Genomic DNA, 17,261 nt, shown 5'->3' with positions numbered 1-17,261 from the left:
AAAAACCTAGTCAAGCATTGCATAACCCAGCACAGTCTCTCTCAAACCAAAGAGAGAATCACCTTCTCACTTTTATTTAAATATCACCTATTAGGCAGCTGTGGATGCCAAGAATCTGAAATTTAAAAAAAAAGCCAAGCAGATAACAGTAAACAAAAAGACATAAAACATTAACAAAAAGCAAAACATTAGTATTCTGTCTGACACTCAGTAAGCACTCAGGATAATTTGCTTGCCTTGCCATAGTTATTTTAAGACTGACAACCATAAAGCTCTATTAGAAATATATGACCACTTTGGGAATCTCATCGTTTTATTTTCCTCAGGTACAACAACAAAAAAAAGAACTCTCACACCAGGACTCATTTTTACTACTACTTTTATCACCATATACTTACTCCAATAGGGGCTGATATGCAAGACTGCCTTCAACTTGCAAATGTGTCTTCAAACTCAGCACAATGTCACTCTGGTAATAGACCAGTTGGTTGAAGGACTGGCATTTGTTGACCACTTCACCATAGAATTGCACTGTTCAAAACGCAAAAGAGAAACCCTAAAAATTAGTCCAGTTCCTGGTAAACATGAAGAATAAGAGCTCTCCAAAGCCCAATCCAAAAACCAGTCAATAAAAAATCTCCCATTAGGCTATAGATGCAGAAGAAATGTATTTTAACAGTTTAAGAAAAGCAGGAAACATGATTATAAATGACATACCAAAATGCTGAGTGAGGTTCAGTTCCCTCCATTTCCGTAGTCCTTCAAAAAAGTAGGTTTCAACCTCCTGTCAAAGCAAATATAAAAAAAAAAAAAAAATCAACTCTAGTGAATACAGCCTGTAAAGATGAGCAGTTCATAGAATCATAGAATTGGCTGGGTTGGAAGGGACCTCAGAGATCAAGTCCAACCCTTGAACCACTGTTGCGGTTGCTAGACCATGGCACTGAGTGCCACATCTAGTCTCTTTTTAAATATCTCCAGGGACGGAGAATCCACTACTTCCCTGGGCAGCCCATTCCAATGTCTGATCACCCTCTCCATAAAGAAATTCTTTCTAATGTCCAACCTAATGTTCAAATGAAAAAAACTATCAAGTGCATGAATTATTATAAGAATACTTCAAGAAATCTTCATTTCAGAAGGTTGTAGGGAATTTCCCTGAAAATAAGACTTTTCTTTCTAGAATCAAAACATATTCCAAAATATTTTTTGGTGACAGGACTTACTTGTGTGATTGGTTTTTCAACTCTTGTTGACTGGCCTTGATAATCTAAAATGTTGAGCCACATCCCAGACAGCATGAATGCTCTGGGATTTCTTTTGGCATCCTTTTATTTTACATCCATCTAGTGGGTAGGAAGTTCAGAAGAACAACCAAGCAGGCCAGGAGGTCATGACCTGCAGAGCATTATATTCAGACTGATGATCTATAGGACACATATAGATGACCCTTCTTTATGATCAACAGACATTTGCAAATGCTTTGTATATATGCTGCAAGCATTTCAACAACTCAGCACTGGTCCAGACCTATGACTGCCAAGTGCCACAGCAGCATCTTCACACTCAGAAACACGCACTGGGTGATCAGGCATCAGGATGACACTGCTAAGAAGTCTCTATGGCAATCCTGTGAAGCAAGTCCAAAAGGGGAACAAAGCACAAAATGAGGCTCCATGAAAGGCAGCTCTCCCAGGAGCTTCTTTACAGCTTCCTCCTGAATAAATTTCTTACATGAGACACTCATCAAGCTTATCTCCTTGGGACACAGGTTACAGAAAATGACCCAAATTGTTGTTCTCACCTCAGCATAGCTTCCAGTTCTGTCAATCCGATGAATAATATCAATATTAACATTGCTTAAGCGTTCTGAAAAGGTCAGAAACTGTAAAACAAAAGAACATGTGCTATTTATGCTCTATTCTGTTTGAGAAAGGCCCTTCCCCTCAGTAGCACACTCTGCAAGCACAAAACCCTCTTCTGAAGATGGGCTGACAGATAGTATCTGTTAATCTATTAACAATAACACCAGAATTTTCAGGGGGAAAAAAAAAAAAAAGCGTAAAATGCAAGATCCAACCCACTCCCCCTTTGCATGACCGCAGCCGGTGTCCGACACGTCTCCATCACCAGGTAAAAAATATGCATGGAAATCTACCCAGACTTCAAGAAACTGCCCAGCTCTTGCCCTTCTCGAAACAACACCTAAGTTAATCCTCCCTCTGAATATAATTTATCATTAATTTATGTCAGCTTTGAACACGAGGGCTGCGGTGTGCCGTGCTGCGTGACACGGACGGTAACGGGGCTCACGGAGATGTCACCGAGTGCCAGGGAAAGGGGAAGAACCCCCACTTCAGCCCGGCTGTCTCGGCTCCCGGCCGCCCCGGGTCTACTACCCCGCCCGCCCTCACACCGCTCCGGGAACCGGGCACTTCCAACACACCCACACCGCCGGCGGAAACCTCAACACCCGGACACCGCCGGCGGAGACGCGGCACGGCGGGCGCTCACCCGGTGCGTGTTCCCCGACTTGTGGGCTGAAGACTTGCTCTTCATGGCGGCGGAGGGAACACTGCCCGGGTCCCAAGGCACAGCGCAGCCCCGCACCCACAGCCACACGCGTGGCCCTACACACTGCGCGCCGCCATGCCGGCTGCGGGATGCCGGGAGGAGGAGGAGGACCCGCCGGCGGAAGGGGCGGGAGGTGGCTGCTATCCGGGGCGGGAAGTCCCCGCTGAGGTGATCGTAGGGTCGTGGTTTGGGTAAGGATTAGGCCCACATCTTGCTTTGGCGGTGAGTGGTGTTTCCTTGAAGAGTGATGGCTGCTGGTGGGTCTGAGCCTTCACGTCCCACTGCCCTTCTGGAGGCACCTGCACTGCCCTGCAGCGCAGCCGGAGAGGTCACAGCGCAAACTGTTGCCATTCGCAATAGATCTCCCTCCAACCCTGATGGAGTAGCAGTATTAAACACCAGCCAGGCAGGCTGGCAGCAAAGTCTTGTGGGGTTTTTTTTTTTGGTTTTTTTAATTGGTTGGAAACAGAAGTAACTCCTGCTCTGACAGGCTGACTCCTGTTCTTACTTCTGCTGGCAGAGTGGTTCCCAAGAATGTTTATCAAATGGTGATAGGCGCTGCGTAAATATAAATATTATAAATATAAATATCTTCGGGGTTCGGAGCATCCCACCTCCACCCGCCTGTCTGCACTCCGGTGTAGGGCGGAGGTGCCCTCGGGAGTCGGGGGAAGCAGGGAGAGAATGTGATGTGGCAGAGTGCAGCTCTCAGCACAGCCTGAAGCAGCCACTCTGCCCAACAACTATGGCCCCGATTTTAATGCAGCCTTTTGTCCAGACCTAAAATAAACAAAAAAACAAACAAAAAAACCCACAAAAAAAACCCACAAAAAATAAACACAAAACCAAACCAAAACAAAACCACAAAAGCAAACCAAAGAATTGCAGCATACAAAGCTTGGGACTTTTGACTCTCCCTAGGCTGCCTCTCCTGCCTGTTGCAGGCAGCTCAAGGCCACCCTCAGAAACCAAGTGAGCAGGTTATTCAGACTGCAGGACACCAGGTTGCATTTGGGCATGGCAGAAGTTCACTGTTAGGACCACATTTGCACCCACTACTTCAGAATCATAGAAATTTAGGGTCTGGAAAGGACCCCTAGTCCAAAAGATCATCGAGTCCAAGCCCCCCCTTGCCAGAGCAGGGTCACCTACAGCAGATCACACAGGAATGCTTCCAGGTGGGCTTTGAAATGTCTTCAGGGAAGAAGACTCCACAACCTCCCTGGGCAGGCTGTGCCAGTGCTCTGTCATTCTCACAGTGAAAAAATTCTTTCTTATATTTATATGGAACCACCTGTGTTCCAGTTTAAAACCATTGCCTCTTGTCCTATTGTTAGTCACCTCTGAGAAAAGTTTGACTCCATCCTCCTGGCACTCATCCCTTACATATTTATAAACATTGATGAGGTCACTCTTCAATCTCTTTCAAGATGAAGAGATCCAGCTCCCTCAGTCTTTCCTCATAAGGGAGATGTTCTGCCTGTTACAGAAGAGGAGTCACTAGCAAAAATAAAACATCTTAGAAGAAGTTTTTTAAAGATTTTTTTGTTTGTAATGTTTTTTTGTTTGTTAAGTGGCACTTTCCCAGAAGAATGAGACAGGCTAGCCCTGCAAATCCTGATACTGATGAGAGCCTCTGCATACATGTACCATTAATGGACTTGCATTTTCAGACATCACTGAGTAAAGCACTTAGAGATCACAGAATCACAGAATTACCTTGGTTGGAAAAGACCTTCAAGGTCATCAAATCCACCAGTTAACATAACACTATCAAGACCTTAACTAAGCCATATCCCTAAGTACTATGTCTGTGCAATTCTTAAATACCTCTGGGGATGGTGACAACCACTGCCCTGAGCAGCCTGTTCCAATGTCTGATAACCCTTGCAGTGAAGAAATTCTTCCTAACATCCAATCTAAACCTCCCCTGGCACGACTTGAGGCCATCACCTCTTGTCCTATCACCTATAACTTCACTAAACAGGGTGATCCCCACCTCTTTACAACCTCCTTTAAGGTAGTAGTTATAGAGAGCGATAAGGTCTCTCCTCCTTTTCTCTAGGCTGAACAACCACAGCTCCCTCAGCTGCTCCTTGTAACACAGCTGCTCCTCCAAACCCTTCATCAGCTTGGTTGCCCTTCTTTGGACACCCTCTAGTAGCTCACTGTCCTTTCTGTAGCCCAAAACTAAGCACAGTACTTGAGCTGCAGCCTCAAGTACTTGGAGCTGCAGTTCCAAGTTCAGGGGTAAGATCAGCTCCCTGGTCCTGCTGACCCCACTATTCCAGGCCAGGATGCCATCAGCCATCTTGGCCACCTGGGCACACTGCTGGTTCATGTTTAGTCAGCTGTCAGTCAACACACACAGGTCCCTCTCTGATGGGCTCTACAGCCACTTGTGCCCAAGCTTGTACCACTCCTGAGAGTTGTGGCCAAAACAGAGTACCCAACATTTGGCCTTACTGAAACTCATGGAACTGGCCTTGGACTCTCCATAAAGCCTGTCTAGATCCCCCTGAGTGAACCTCAGAGTAGTAACTCAGATCTTGATACCAGTATGGTCATGAGAAAAGGTCTGGCACTTCATCTGGGAAGGTTCAGTGACCCAGAAGGTCCCTTCCCCATTTCTGTAGGAGTTACAGCTATGTTAACAATCATCCTTTCTACATGTAGGCCGCAATGCCTTAAGCCTCAGGCCTTATTCTTTCACTTTTCCAGGAAGAGATGCAGCTCTTCCGCCTCTGGGCAGTCCCCAGTTGCAATACCCTGTGATTATCTGTTGGGCTCAGCTGTCACCAAGTTTCCTTCAAAAAAACACGCTAACAGCAAGCAGATGGCCTTCTGAAGAGTGATGGCTTATTGGTAGTAATACTTGTAGAAGCACGTAGTAGAACCCATGGTAAAACAGCATGTGCGTGTCATACCAAAGTAGTCACCTATGCAGATCTGACTTGTTCAAACAGTCGCTGTGGGATACAACCACCAGTCCTTGACAGTAATCCACAAAAACTTCTCGGTCAGGTCTAATATTCCTATGTGTTCTTCATTCCTCATTTTTTTTTAGTCCTGCTGCCCAAAATTTACTTGCTGGATTCAGCAAGCACCAGAGACCCTCTCTGTAGCAGCAAACAGGCTTGTCCTCTGGAAATGTGCCTTGCCTTGGGTCAATTACACTTTCCAGTTGTTGTTTTCCGTGGCAGAGGGTTCTTTTTTGTTTGGTTGAGTTTTTGTTGTTGTGGGTTAATTCTGAATTATTTTTTTTAATGAACACTGTCAGCTTAGTCTAATAATACTAATTTGGATAAAATACCTCCATATTTAACCCAGGATGGTCTCACAGGGCAGAATTCATCTCACATAACCTGCAGTGTTTAAAATGCACACGCCTGCCTCTGAGCAGTCACTTTGGGCTCCTTTTATATACACTGCAGATCTAGGCACATTTTTATACTTGAAACATCAGTGTGAGAGAAAAGCAAATCATGCCTTAGAACTGGTAATCTCAGAGTCTACATGACCAGATGGTATGTGCATATCTGCAGCTGACCTCATGAATGCCCCCCCATGGCACAGGTCAATATCTACAGAAATATGCATTATGCCCATCTTCCATCATATTTTTAAGCATATTGATCACAAGCAAAAAACATACTCATGAAGCCTGTATGACACTGAGTTTCCAACCTCAAGGACATGCTATCTGATACAATCCAATGTGCATCCAGACTTTCAGGACAGCCTGTTTTCAACCTCAGTACTGTACATTGCTAGGTGCACACGTGTAAGATCAAACTTTCATTTTTCTACTATATTCAAATGGGCGTGGTGGAAATGTGCCAGGAAAAGAGTTCACATAGGGTACTTCATTGTGAGATCTTGCTTCCCAAAGTGAAATACAGCCAAACAGCTTTCAAGCTTGGATGCCCCAAGGTGCATTCCTCTGTTAATAAAGACAGTAGATTAGTAACTGGAGTCCTGAAGTGATGAAGGTTACCTGCTTTGGTTGTGAACCCAGAAGGCTTTCTCTTTAGTGCACTGTTTCAACTGAAGCAAACAGATTTATTTAATTACTTATTTATTTATATTTTTCATTTCTCTGGAAATAAGAGCCCTTTGAAACACAATGACATATTTTCTGTGCCAGTTTCCTCCTCAGCTTCCGGCTGGCATTTTGCCTTGCTTTGCAAAAGAAAACTTCACAAGATTATGTAGGATGCTGTGTCGAGAAGCACTTGCATTTTCAAAAACAAAGCAGACGAGATCTGGAATCCTGTTCTGCAAACCAGTAGAACAGTTTGGCCACATTTTTTCTGGTATGCCTGAAGCACAGAGATTCTGCAAATAATGTGACTCCAGGTCAATGCTAGATGAGTCCTGGGGAGATTTTCACCTGCCCTTAGGTTTTCAGGTCAGAGAGTTTGGGGCAAGGAGCTGGAATACAGATCTCAGATTTCTTTAGCTATTTGGGTGGGGAGAGAGGTGAACACTCATGCCTGAAATATCCTGACCTTTGGGACTTCCCTCACAGAAAGGGGCACTGACAACCTAATTCAGCCCCTTGAGACATCTAGGCCAAGAGGCTCCTCCATTGCAAGACAGGGTCCTGCTGCAGAGCTTTGGCAGGTAGGCTGTACCAGCTCCATCTCCAGAAGTAAACTAAGTAGTGCCAGAGCAACAGGGATCATCCACACCAATTAATAATTAAGACAATCCCTGGCAAACTGTGGTTCATGCCAACAAGTACTGTTCTGAGTTTTCTGACCAGTAGGAAGCCACACCTGGGTTTTTTTGAGGCGGGAAAGAAAGTTGTAGAGTTTAATGTGTGTTGGAAACAAAAAGGTTTCTGCACAGACAGCATTTATACAGATGTCCCTGTGACTGGAAAGGATTCCAGTGGTGACTGCTGCTGTTCTTCATCCCATTTCTCCACCACAACTGAAGCAGCAAAACTGGCTTCAGCCTTGCTGAAAGCAACAGCAACAGAGGTAGCAGGAGGCATGGAAAGGAAAACGGACAGGGAGGATTGAACCATGTCCTCTAAAAGGGATGTGAATTCTCTCCTGCATTTCGCCCACGCTACTTGAATGAGGGGCATCTGGATTTGGTGGTGACCACCTAGACTTCACACTGTCTGTCTGCTGACTGTGACTACCAACTCAGATTTCTGACAGCTGCCCCAAAACCTGGCTATTTGACATGTCCATGAACAAGACATAAAACCTTTAGTAGTAAATCTTGAAGCTATGCTCCTAAATCTCTCCTTCTACCGTACTCCAAATCCCTTTTGTTTGTTTGTAAGATTGAAACGCCAGTGTAAGAAGATGAACTGGAGCTGAGGGATCACAACTGGAAGTTTTAAGGTAAAGTTATATCTCTCAAAAAAGGGAAGATGGAAAATGGTAAAAATCTCTTAGAAAGAGGTGCACATAACCAATGTTTCCTAAAAATCATTGCCACCTCTCATATGCATTTTTTTTTCTCTTTTTCTTCTCTCTTTTTCTCTGTCTTTATTGGTCCCTTTACCTGTAAAAACTGAATATATACTAAGCCAATAACCCAAGAAAGCAATTTCATTCTGTACTGTTGAGAAGCTAATTGTGAGTAAAAGACACAAAATCATAGAAAGATGAGGTCAAGAAAATTTCCTTTTGCAAATAGTTATGGTCTCCACACTTGAAAAGCCAGTTGTGCATGACAGTTGCAGGCAAATAAGTCCATGTTCAATATTTTCTACTAAAAGGAATGAGATGTTCCTGCCAACAAATTAAAGGTAGCATACAAAGCAGCTGATACTTCTCTGTATGTCTCTAGATCTGATTCATAAAAGACATATCCAGAATTTAGGATTTGATGTTTTGTGTAATTAATTTGAAATTTTTTCCCCTAATTTGACACTTGAGCTGTCCTAATAATTGTGCAGCTCTAACTTTGCTCTCAGGTTCCAATAGAGATGGTATCTCTGTCAACCGTCCCTGGCCTCATAGATCCAAGCAGCTATCAAAAAGATGTCTACTAATCCCAGCACTGCACTGCCCTTTAGGAAAAAAAAAACACTTAAACAGAAAAATCTAATTTTAGTGTGCACTTCTTGATGAAATATTTGTGGGTAGCTTAGAAAAAGTAAAGAACTTAAAGAACATCAAAGGACAAAGCAGCCCTTGCCTCTTCCACTGTGTCATTGGCTGTTGATACTGGCTGCTAAATCATAGGTGCTCATGAGAAAATTCCAGCATTGGTCTATATAAATCAGAAAAATCCAAACCAAACCAAAACAAAACACAACTTGACTGCATTCTTTGGTTGGTTTCCAAAACTCTGCGTTACCTGAAGGATTTGCCACCAGAACGAGTTCCGTATCCAGGCAATGTCCCTAGTCATATTGCAGTATGACTTTCAGGAACACATCAGCTGTGTGTTCTTAACTCCTAGCACCCCAAGTTTCTGCTAGTAAGTGAGTCCCTGTCTGTGATAAAAACCTCATGAGATCATACAGTTGCACTTCGCTTGGAAAACAATTCTCTCTGGGGGAAAGGATGCAAAATTTTTTCAGTGCTCTGACTACAGAGTTAACTGGTAATACCAGGGAAAGAAATGGGGCTGTTCTTTCTTTCCACAAAAATTAAATAAGGTTTTGGACCCTGCTGGTGCTTCTAATGCTGACTCATAGGTCTAAATTATGATCAGATCAAACAGGATGTAAGGAAAAAAAAAAAGAAACAAAAAACCCCAATGCAGGTAAAATCCTTTTTGCTTGTACTAGGCTGGCACTTACCACAAGGGTGCTGTTCACCTCTCCGGCTATAGCCACCTCTGGCACAGAGGGCTATGTTTGACCTGGCCTTCATAGCCAGTGGAAGATGATGAGTATTTACAGGTTACCACACAGATGAGTTAACAGGTGCTCCACCAGTGCCTGCTTTGAAATGAGCCCCCCTAAAAAGGTGATCAGCTAATGCTACTTTACAGATACAGAGCATCTGCTGTGCCAAGAGATGGATTTCTTTAAAACCAGCTTCAGCCTAAGTGTTTCTCCTTGACTGCCGTTTCTGCCTCTGTGCTTCCTTGCACATCATGACATTTGCTGAGTTTGCAAATTGCTAAAACTATCACATGGCCTTTCCATTATAGGTATTAACTTGACTATGCAGAAGTTGTGGGGGCTTTATGGTACTGGATTTGCACCATTCTTTTCTACATCTTCATAAATGCATGTTAAATTTTTTATTTCTTCCCCATTACCTTATCCCACAATCTATGCCTTCATCAAAGAATCCTCAACAGCCTATCTGGATTCAAGCTAACACTGGATACCAATACACTCCAATAATGGAGACATTCCTTGTAAGTCCCAGTGTGCCTGAGTTGGTCAAGTCCTCCTCCCATGGAGTTTGGTCATGAATATCCCCATAACACCTGCTCACTGTCCCCCACCCACCACAGATCACCCACCACTCCCCAGCATCCTGCAGCAGCTGTAAGAGTGTAGTCCAAAAAGCCACAAAAACTATGGTGTGTCCCAGCAGCATACTGGTGGAGACCAAGGTTTCTGGAAGTGTTGCTGTTCGCAAAAAAACCCAGGAAATTCGTATTTGAAATGTGCAGACTGGACACAGATTGGAAATAGATGCAACGAGTACCAATGAGTTATAGAGGAAAATGGATGAAACAAACCAAAGCCAGAAGCTGCAGTCAGCTGAACCTGAGGGAAAAGCTCCTTTCTTTATCTGGTGGTGAATATAGCTTTGGGGATGGCTGACAAGCAAACCAGTTAAACATATAAAGCTGGCACAAGTAGCTGGCACAAGTATCCGTAACTGCCTGCAAACATTAGCAAGCAATGTATCCATCTGTGTGATCTTCAGCTTGCAAAGCCTTAACAGAGAGCAGAAGAGGGACTGGAGAGGATCAAAAAAAGGGTTTAGAAGAGAGGTGAGGCTGTCAGGTCATAGCAACAGTCAAAAAATGGAAGATCAAACTGAGTAGCAAGCAGCAGTTTGATAAGAAATTCCTTGTGGGACTGGGGTCCAAAAGAGAAGGGATTCGGACAGAAAAAATGTGGGAGGGAGGAGAAAATTTCTTAATGTAAAGAGTCAGGGGGATGGCAGGAGTGAGGGAGCACAAGAGATTTATCACTAGGAATTACAAAGAAGTATGGGAGGCAGATAACAAGGAAGATGTCAGGTGATGTGATAGGCAGTCCAGAGCATAAATGGAAGAATAAACCAAAATAATAAAAAAGTAGAGCAACATAGATAGCTGGGGCAGTGGCAGGGAATATTTTTCAGAGGTTTTTTTTTTTAAAGTGCCAAAATTAGCAGGCTCATTTCCAGAGGCTTCCTCTGGAAGAGGATAATGGAAAAAGAGAGGCTCCATCAGGGACCATATCAACACAGCAGAGTTCCTTTCAGAAGTCTGTCTCTCTCCTTTGGTTACAGAGGAAATTAGGGAGCCAAGCTGCATAACCCAAGTACCTACACACTGCTCAAAATAACACCAGCTAGAACATGTGAACAGCAACAGTTTGGATAGCAGGTAGTGGAAAAAGGGAAAACAACAGAAATAAGATCAGTAAATTCAGAGAACACCAACTCAGAAAAAAAATAATTTTTTTGTTGTTGATCATTCTGGTGAACATTTGACAGCCCTTTTCTCATACATTAACTGTAAGTAAGCAACCTAGTTGAATTGTAATTCTGTTGATGCAAAATTGAACACCTTAAATAAACAAAAGATCCTGAAGCCATGAGAATAAAGTTCAAGCATGTAACTTATTTATCCTTTTCAGTTAAAGAAGTGAAATCTGTACCACAACTTTATTTCCATATCAATTATTCTCTTAAGCAAATAATTATTCATTCCCCATCTCACTGAGTGGACAGTCCCTAAATAAATTTTGAAATTTGTTTTTTAAGTGTTTTTTAAGGAGATTTTACCAGCAAATAAATTATAGACTCCAAATAATTCAGATTTAAAAGTTAATAATTCAAGGCTAACGTAAGTACTTTGTTCAGTCCTGAGGTATTGACTATTGGTCTTAAAAGGTGTGTTGTTATTAAGGGGTTACACAACCTGAAATTTCCTTCTCTAGACCATTAAGTGCTCATGTTTAGATAATTTTGCTTGCAAATTGCATTAGTTCAAATGTCTATGGAATGCAAATACAGAAAAAACAACAAACTAAGGAGGTTTAATTTAAAATTCCAGAAGAAACATGATTTGTTCCTGTGATTTTTATGTGTTTCTCTGGCTCTTTGCCCTGCATTGATCTTTTTCTCTGGAAGCAATTCCATCTCTCTTTGTGTCCCAAACAAACTAAGCATGAGAGGACAAGCACTTCAAGCAAACAGGTTGTTATCCTTAAGGACTTCTCATGAGTAGGATCTTAAACAAAGACATTTTCTGAACTTTAGCCCTTGCAAATTTAAGATTTGGATAGGAGGAAGCTCAAAAATGCTACAGATGTAGAATTAGGGAATTATGTTTCTTGAAATATTTGTTGTTGTGTTTGTGTTGGTATTTTAAGGTATAAGACACTTGTAAATTGCATCACATTTTTTCTGTTGCCCATCATACCTTTGCATCTTCAGAAATGCATACCAGCCTCTGCTTTGGGCACTGCAAATCCAACTAGCAAGAAAGAAGTTTTCTAAAAGTGTGCTTGCAAATATACTCTGGTGATATTCTTGGAAATAAAGAAGTGACAATTGCAGGACAACTCAGTGAAAGAAAATCCCAGTGCTCAAAATACAGGTGCCATGTGACTGATCCAAATTTTGTCAGGAATACTGATGATGATACTGATCTTCTGAAAACCCTCTCAGTGTCATTCTGTCATGTTCAGATGCTACTAACAGAATAACTGGCACACACACACACAAAAATTAAACAGACAGCTAATAACATCACTATATAACACTGTGAAAGATTTGTCTAAGGTAGCATTAAACCAGGGGAAGCAAAGTCAGTGCTAATGGTAGTCAGGTAACCAGCTATACCAAGCCCAGCAATTTAAAACAGCAGTGTGTGGACAAGCACAACAAGCAGAGGAGATTAGGGTGGGGCCACACATTAACTGGTCTTCAGAAATATAAAACAACATCAAGGATGAACTTCCATTACAGCAAAATCCAAGCAGTCTTTTCACAGTTATAAGTGAAGCTGTGCAGGAAGCTGTGGCAGTTTTAGTAATTTTGCTGAAATCAAAATCTTCCAGAAATAAAAGAAGTTAATTTTGACTTGAGGTATTTCATTGTGAGAAAAATAAAGCTGTCTAATTAGGATTCAATTATTAAGTTTGATATATTATTCCTACTAATTACGATGAGCAAAAGGAAATTTAACAGATAGCTCCCAGATGAGTAGCTCCTAAATAAAACCTGGATCCCCATAGTTCCATGTCTTAGTGTTGGTTGGCTTGCGTATATAAGAAGATGAGAAACTATGCCTGCAGCTGGGTGTTTTTAAGGTCATTCTTTCATATGGTTTCACTGTCACCTAACAGAGATTCAGCTCCTGCTGCATTCTCCCTTTCAACAAGAACACTTATAGGATCCCTCTTTTTTAGCCAACTACTTTCATGAAACAGGCCTTAGTATCTCTGATGCCTCTACTGCTCTGTAGATTTGGTCACAGTATTTATTGGATCAAGGGCAAACACCTTCCACATGCACACACAGAGCATGATCCCATGCCCCTGATTTCCTAAGCAAATCATCCAAACAAAAACCCCACAACAGTTATATTAAACAGTTATATAAAATAACAAATCATTCCTGTTCCCAGGAAAGGCCGAACTGGGTACAAAAAGGAAAGACCAAAAATTAGGTTTTGCAGATTTTGTTTTGAAATGTTTTTGGCTTTACCAATGATCATCATTCTCTGCCAAAGTTTTCAGACCTTCCCCTGTCTAGCTAGAAGAGAACACAACTCAGACTTCTGAGTCCAGCCCTGGCACTACCACTGGGCATGAACTGCAGGTCTGGATTGGCAGACCTGGTACAGCTGAGCCCTGCACAGCCTGAAATTGCACACCCAACCAAGGAACCACAGGAAATCTGAGAGTCCCCAGGCTTGCAGGGCAAAATGCAAAGGGCCTTGCAGCACTGCCAAGCAATGTTCTCAGGACTTCCAGTACTCTCCTACCTTATGAACAGTTTACCTATGCCCACATTTGCTTGCAAGCAGGAGAACCCCTGAAAGTGTATTTCTGCAACTTAGTTCAGAGAGATGAACAGCATGTCTCCAAATGCAAGATATATTTGCTTCTCATCTATAGAGGGAAACACATCCCACCCATCTCCCAGTGCTCATCCACATGGAAAGGAGTGGGGAAGGACTGTCCTTGAAGGAAACAGACACAGTAACACCTCACAGACGTGTCCACTGATGGAAATGAGCTCAATACCAGCACAAGGAAGGAGCCACTTGCACCCCACAGAGAGTCTGGGGTTTGATCAGGCAGATCTATGGCCTTTTTCATTTGGGGGTGCTGAAGAGATGTGAATCTTACCCTAGCTGCTATTAAACACCAAATCACACTGAAGCCAGTGGTCCTCACAAGAGCATACAGAGCCAGTGAGATGAGTAACCACATAAGATTCAATGGAGATGGGACAAAGTGCTACAAAAAAACAATGAAATGTGCTCTCTGAGTTTGAAGGACACTACAGTATCTATTGTAGCAATGAGAAAAAGCAAACACCTGCAGTTCTGTCCTGGTTACACAGCACAAGCCCACTGTGCTCCATGGACCTAATTTGATTTTGTGAGTGAAAAATCTGTAAGAAAAAAATGAGCCTTGTTGTCCAGGTCCCCTTACTGTGATTTGGAACAGGGACATCATGAAGATTTGACACTGGTTCCTAAGACAGAAACATCTCAATGGGAGGACCCAGACTTTCTTGCTGTAGAGGTCATGATGACATTTGAAAGACGATTTGCTTAACACTCCTGTAAAAAGAATAAAAGATGCCACCTGAAACCAGGATGACATGCATTTCCTCATAGCTGCTTTTGTTTCATTTAAGAAGCATGATTTGTTTTCCAATACATGTTATCACTTGCTGTGTTTACATTATGTCAAAAATGATAAAGAAGCAGAATCAAAACTGTATTAATCCCATGTAGTTAATGCTTTAAATGCATGTTATTGTTTGAAGGGTTTGAGCAACATAATACCTGAAAGAGTGCAAACAAATAACACTGAGCACAAAGCTCTGAACACCACCAGCTGTGGGTCTTGGCAGGAGGCTGTTTATGCCTTTACTGTGACAGTGGGTCATGTTTTTTGCAACATGTATTTTTTCCAGACAACACCAGTTCATTGTACTGTGTGGGAAAATGCTCATCTTGACTGGAGCTTTGCTGGGAGGGTTTCTCATCCCTCATGTGATCAAAAGCTGGTAGTAAAAAACACCTCAGATAATGGATAATTCAGTAGCATAATTTCTTTGTTGTTTTTGGTAGGGGTACAGGTTTCTTTCTTGCTCTTCCTCAGCAGGATGTCTGAAAGCTGTTAATCATTGTATAAGTCATAAAAGAGAAATTGGGACAGACAGATAAACTCCCTAACCTGCTGTGGTGATATTAGGACACTCTGCTTGCACCACAGTGTCCAGCTTTGGTATGTACAGGAACATTTATATACCCAGATGTGCACCTTGGGGCCAGAATAACACAGGTATGATTTCACAGCTCAACCTAATAACCCTGCCAAACTGGCCTTCTACCTGTATCCCCTCCTTCCAATACTCAGAAACACCTAGAAATGCTTGCCAAATCCAGAACTCCCATGGTGATAAAAGTGCTCTGTGAGCTGGGTTTGGCTGTGGGGTGTTTGGCCAGTGAGTTCTTTCTAAAATACAGAAGGCTGCTGAAAACTATCTCAAATAGGTCAGATGCAGGCAGGTCAGAGAGCCTTGTGATGAATGCAGAACACTTGCAGCAAAGACCAAGCTGTGGATAGGAGTCAGGAGAGGCTGTGGAGGAGAGACATACCTAACTGCTGCAAAGGAGTATTTTCTTTAAACTGGTGATTATGTGCTAAATAAAAACCTCTGTGCAAAGCCTCTGAGCCCTGATGCCAGGTGTGCTCTGTGCAGTTGTGCTGCTGTCAGGCCCAATTTACTCAGCTAACTCAATCCCCCTCCTGGGACTGCTAATATAAGGTAAAATGGCCAAATGTAGTATATGCTGTGTTAGTCCCAGATGTGCAGTAAGAAACAGGCACTTGACGTCCCAGGCCTTGAAATCCCATAGCTGGTTTTGATGCATTCCCCTGTGGGTAAAATATATGAAGCTCTATCTGTGATGCTCTTGTTAACTTTGACTCTTGAACCTGGCATTAGTTGAAGACCATCAGCAAAACTTCAGCGAGGACAACATAGGTAGTAGGGCTTGACTGTCATGTATCTAGAGAGTTCAGCAACTCACTTTGCCAAATGTGCATCTCAGTTTATAGAATCACAGAATAATTTGGGTTGGAAGGGACCTCTAAAGGTCATCTAATCCAACACCCCTGCAGTAAACAGGGTCATCGTCAGCTAGATTAGGTTGCTCAGAGCTTCGTCAAGCCTCACCTTGAATATCTCCAGGGATGAGGCTTCAAGTACCTCCCTGGGCAACCTGACCCATTTTTCCAGTACCCTCACGGTAAAGAATTTTTTTCTAACATCCAGTCTAAATCTATTTTTTTCTCTAATTCAAAAGCATTACCCCTCGTCCTATCACTACAAGCCCTTGCAACCAGTCCATCTCCAGCCTTCCTGTAACCCCCCTTCAGATACTGTAAGGTCACTAATAGGTCTCCCCAGAGCCTTCTCTTCTCCAGGCTGAACAACCCCAGCTCCCTCAGCCTTTCTTCATATGAAAGGTTTTCCACTCACCTGATCATTTTCATAGCCCTCCTCTGGACTCACTCCATTTATTGAGATACCTTCCAGATCTCTCAATGCGTAGAAATGTATATATTAAAACATTGGGTAGGGGGCTTAGAACTAGATGATGAACCATTCTGCGATGCTACCATTCAATTTTCACCTCCATTTGCAGTGACGGTAGCATACGCTAATGAGAAATACCATCCTGGGGAACTGTCGGGTGATTTGCCTTCCCTACAAAACCCTCTTCCGTGACCCTACTTTGTGGTGGTGGTGGTAACCCCGATGAGGAAGGGCTCTGCAGCGCGGCACAGGGTCCGTAATCACAGCGATGGAAAACCCCGAGACGACCCGGCCGGGTCCGCGCCGTCTGGCCAGGGTCGCCGCCTCTTCCCTCTCCGCCTCAGGGCCGCTCACCGCCGCGGGGAGGAGCGGCACCGGGACCCTTATAAGTCCCGCCCGCCATCCCGGCTACTTCACTCGGACGGCCGGTGCCGGCGTAACCCTCATACGGCTTCCCGGGGCACAGGCGCCGACACCTTTGCAGGACGCCCCGACCCCTTCCTCGACGGCCCCGACGCGGGACACCGCACGGCTCGAAGCACCGAGCGGCTCCTCAGTTGTCACCGCCGGGAGACACCTCCCGCACCGCTCCTCAGCTGCCCCGCTGGGGAATTACGGTACCGCGGTACCCCCGCCGGTTCCCGTTCCCTTTACGTCTCTGCCGGCCGCCCCGTGCTCTGCAGGGGCAGCAGTTCCCCCTCTGGTTTTGGGGCTGATCTGTGTCCCCGAGGGGCAGTCCCTGTG

The 17,261-nt window shown here is 43.6% G+C and overlaps 1 protein-coding gene across 1 annotated transcript in view; it reads right to left on the bottom strand.

Annotated features, from left to right (window-relative positions):
- UTP20 (UTP20 small subunit processome component) overlaps positions 1-2,666 on the bottom strand; it is a 64,539-nt gene extending 61,873 nt beyond the window's left edge. Inside the window, exons 1-4 of the mRNA XM_030463662.1 lie at positions 2,515-2,666; positions 1,805-1,885; positions 718-784; positions 399-531 (exon numbers count right to left, since the gene is read on the bottom strand). Of these exons, the coding sequence (XP_030319522.1) occupies positions 399-531; positions 718-784; positions 1,805-1,885; positions 2,515-2,559 (326 nt within the window). The 5' untranslated portion in view covers positions 2,560-2,666. The remainder of the gene's footprint in view (positions 1-398; positions 532-717; positions 785-1,804; positions 1,886-2,514) is intronic.
- Between the last annotated feature and the right edge of the window lie 14,595 nt (positions 2,667-17,261).

Source organism: Calypte anna, chromosome 1, assembly GCF_003957555.1.
Source record: "Calypte anna isolate BGI_N300 chromosome 1, bCalAnn1_v1.p, whole genome shotgun sequence".
In the NCBI taxonomy this organism is placed as follows: domain Eukaryota; kingdom Metazoa; phylum Chordata; class Aves; order Apodiformes; family Trochilidae; genus Calypte; species Calypte anna.
This window is presented reverse-complemented; position numbering and strand designations above follow the sequence as displayed.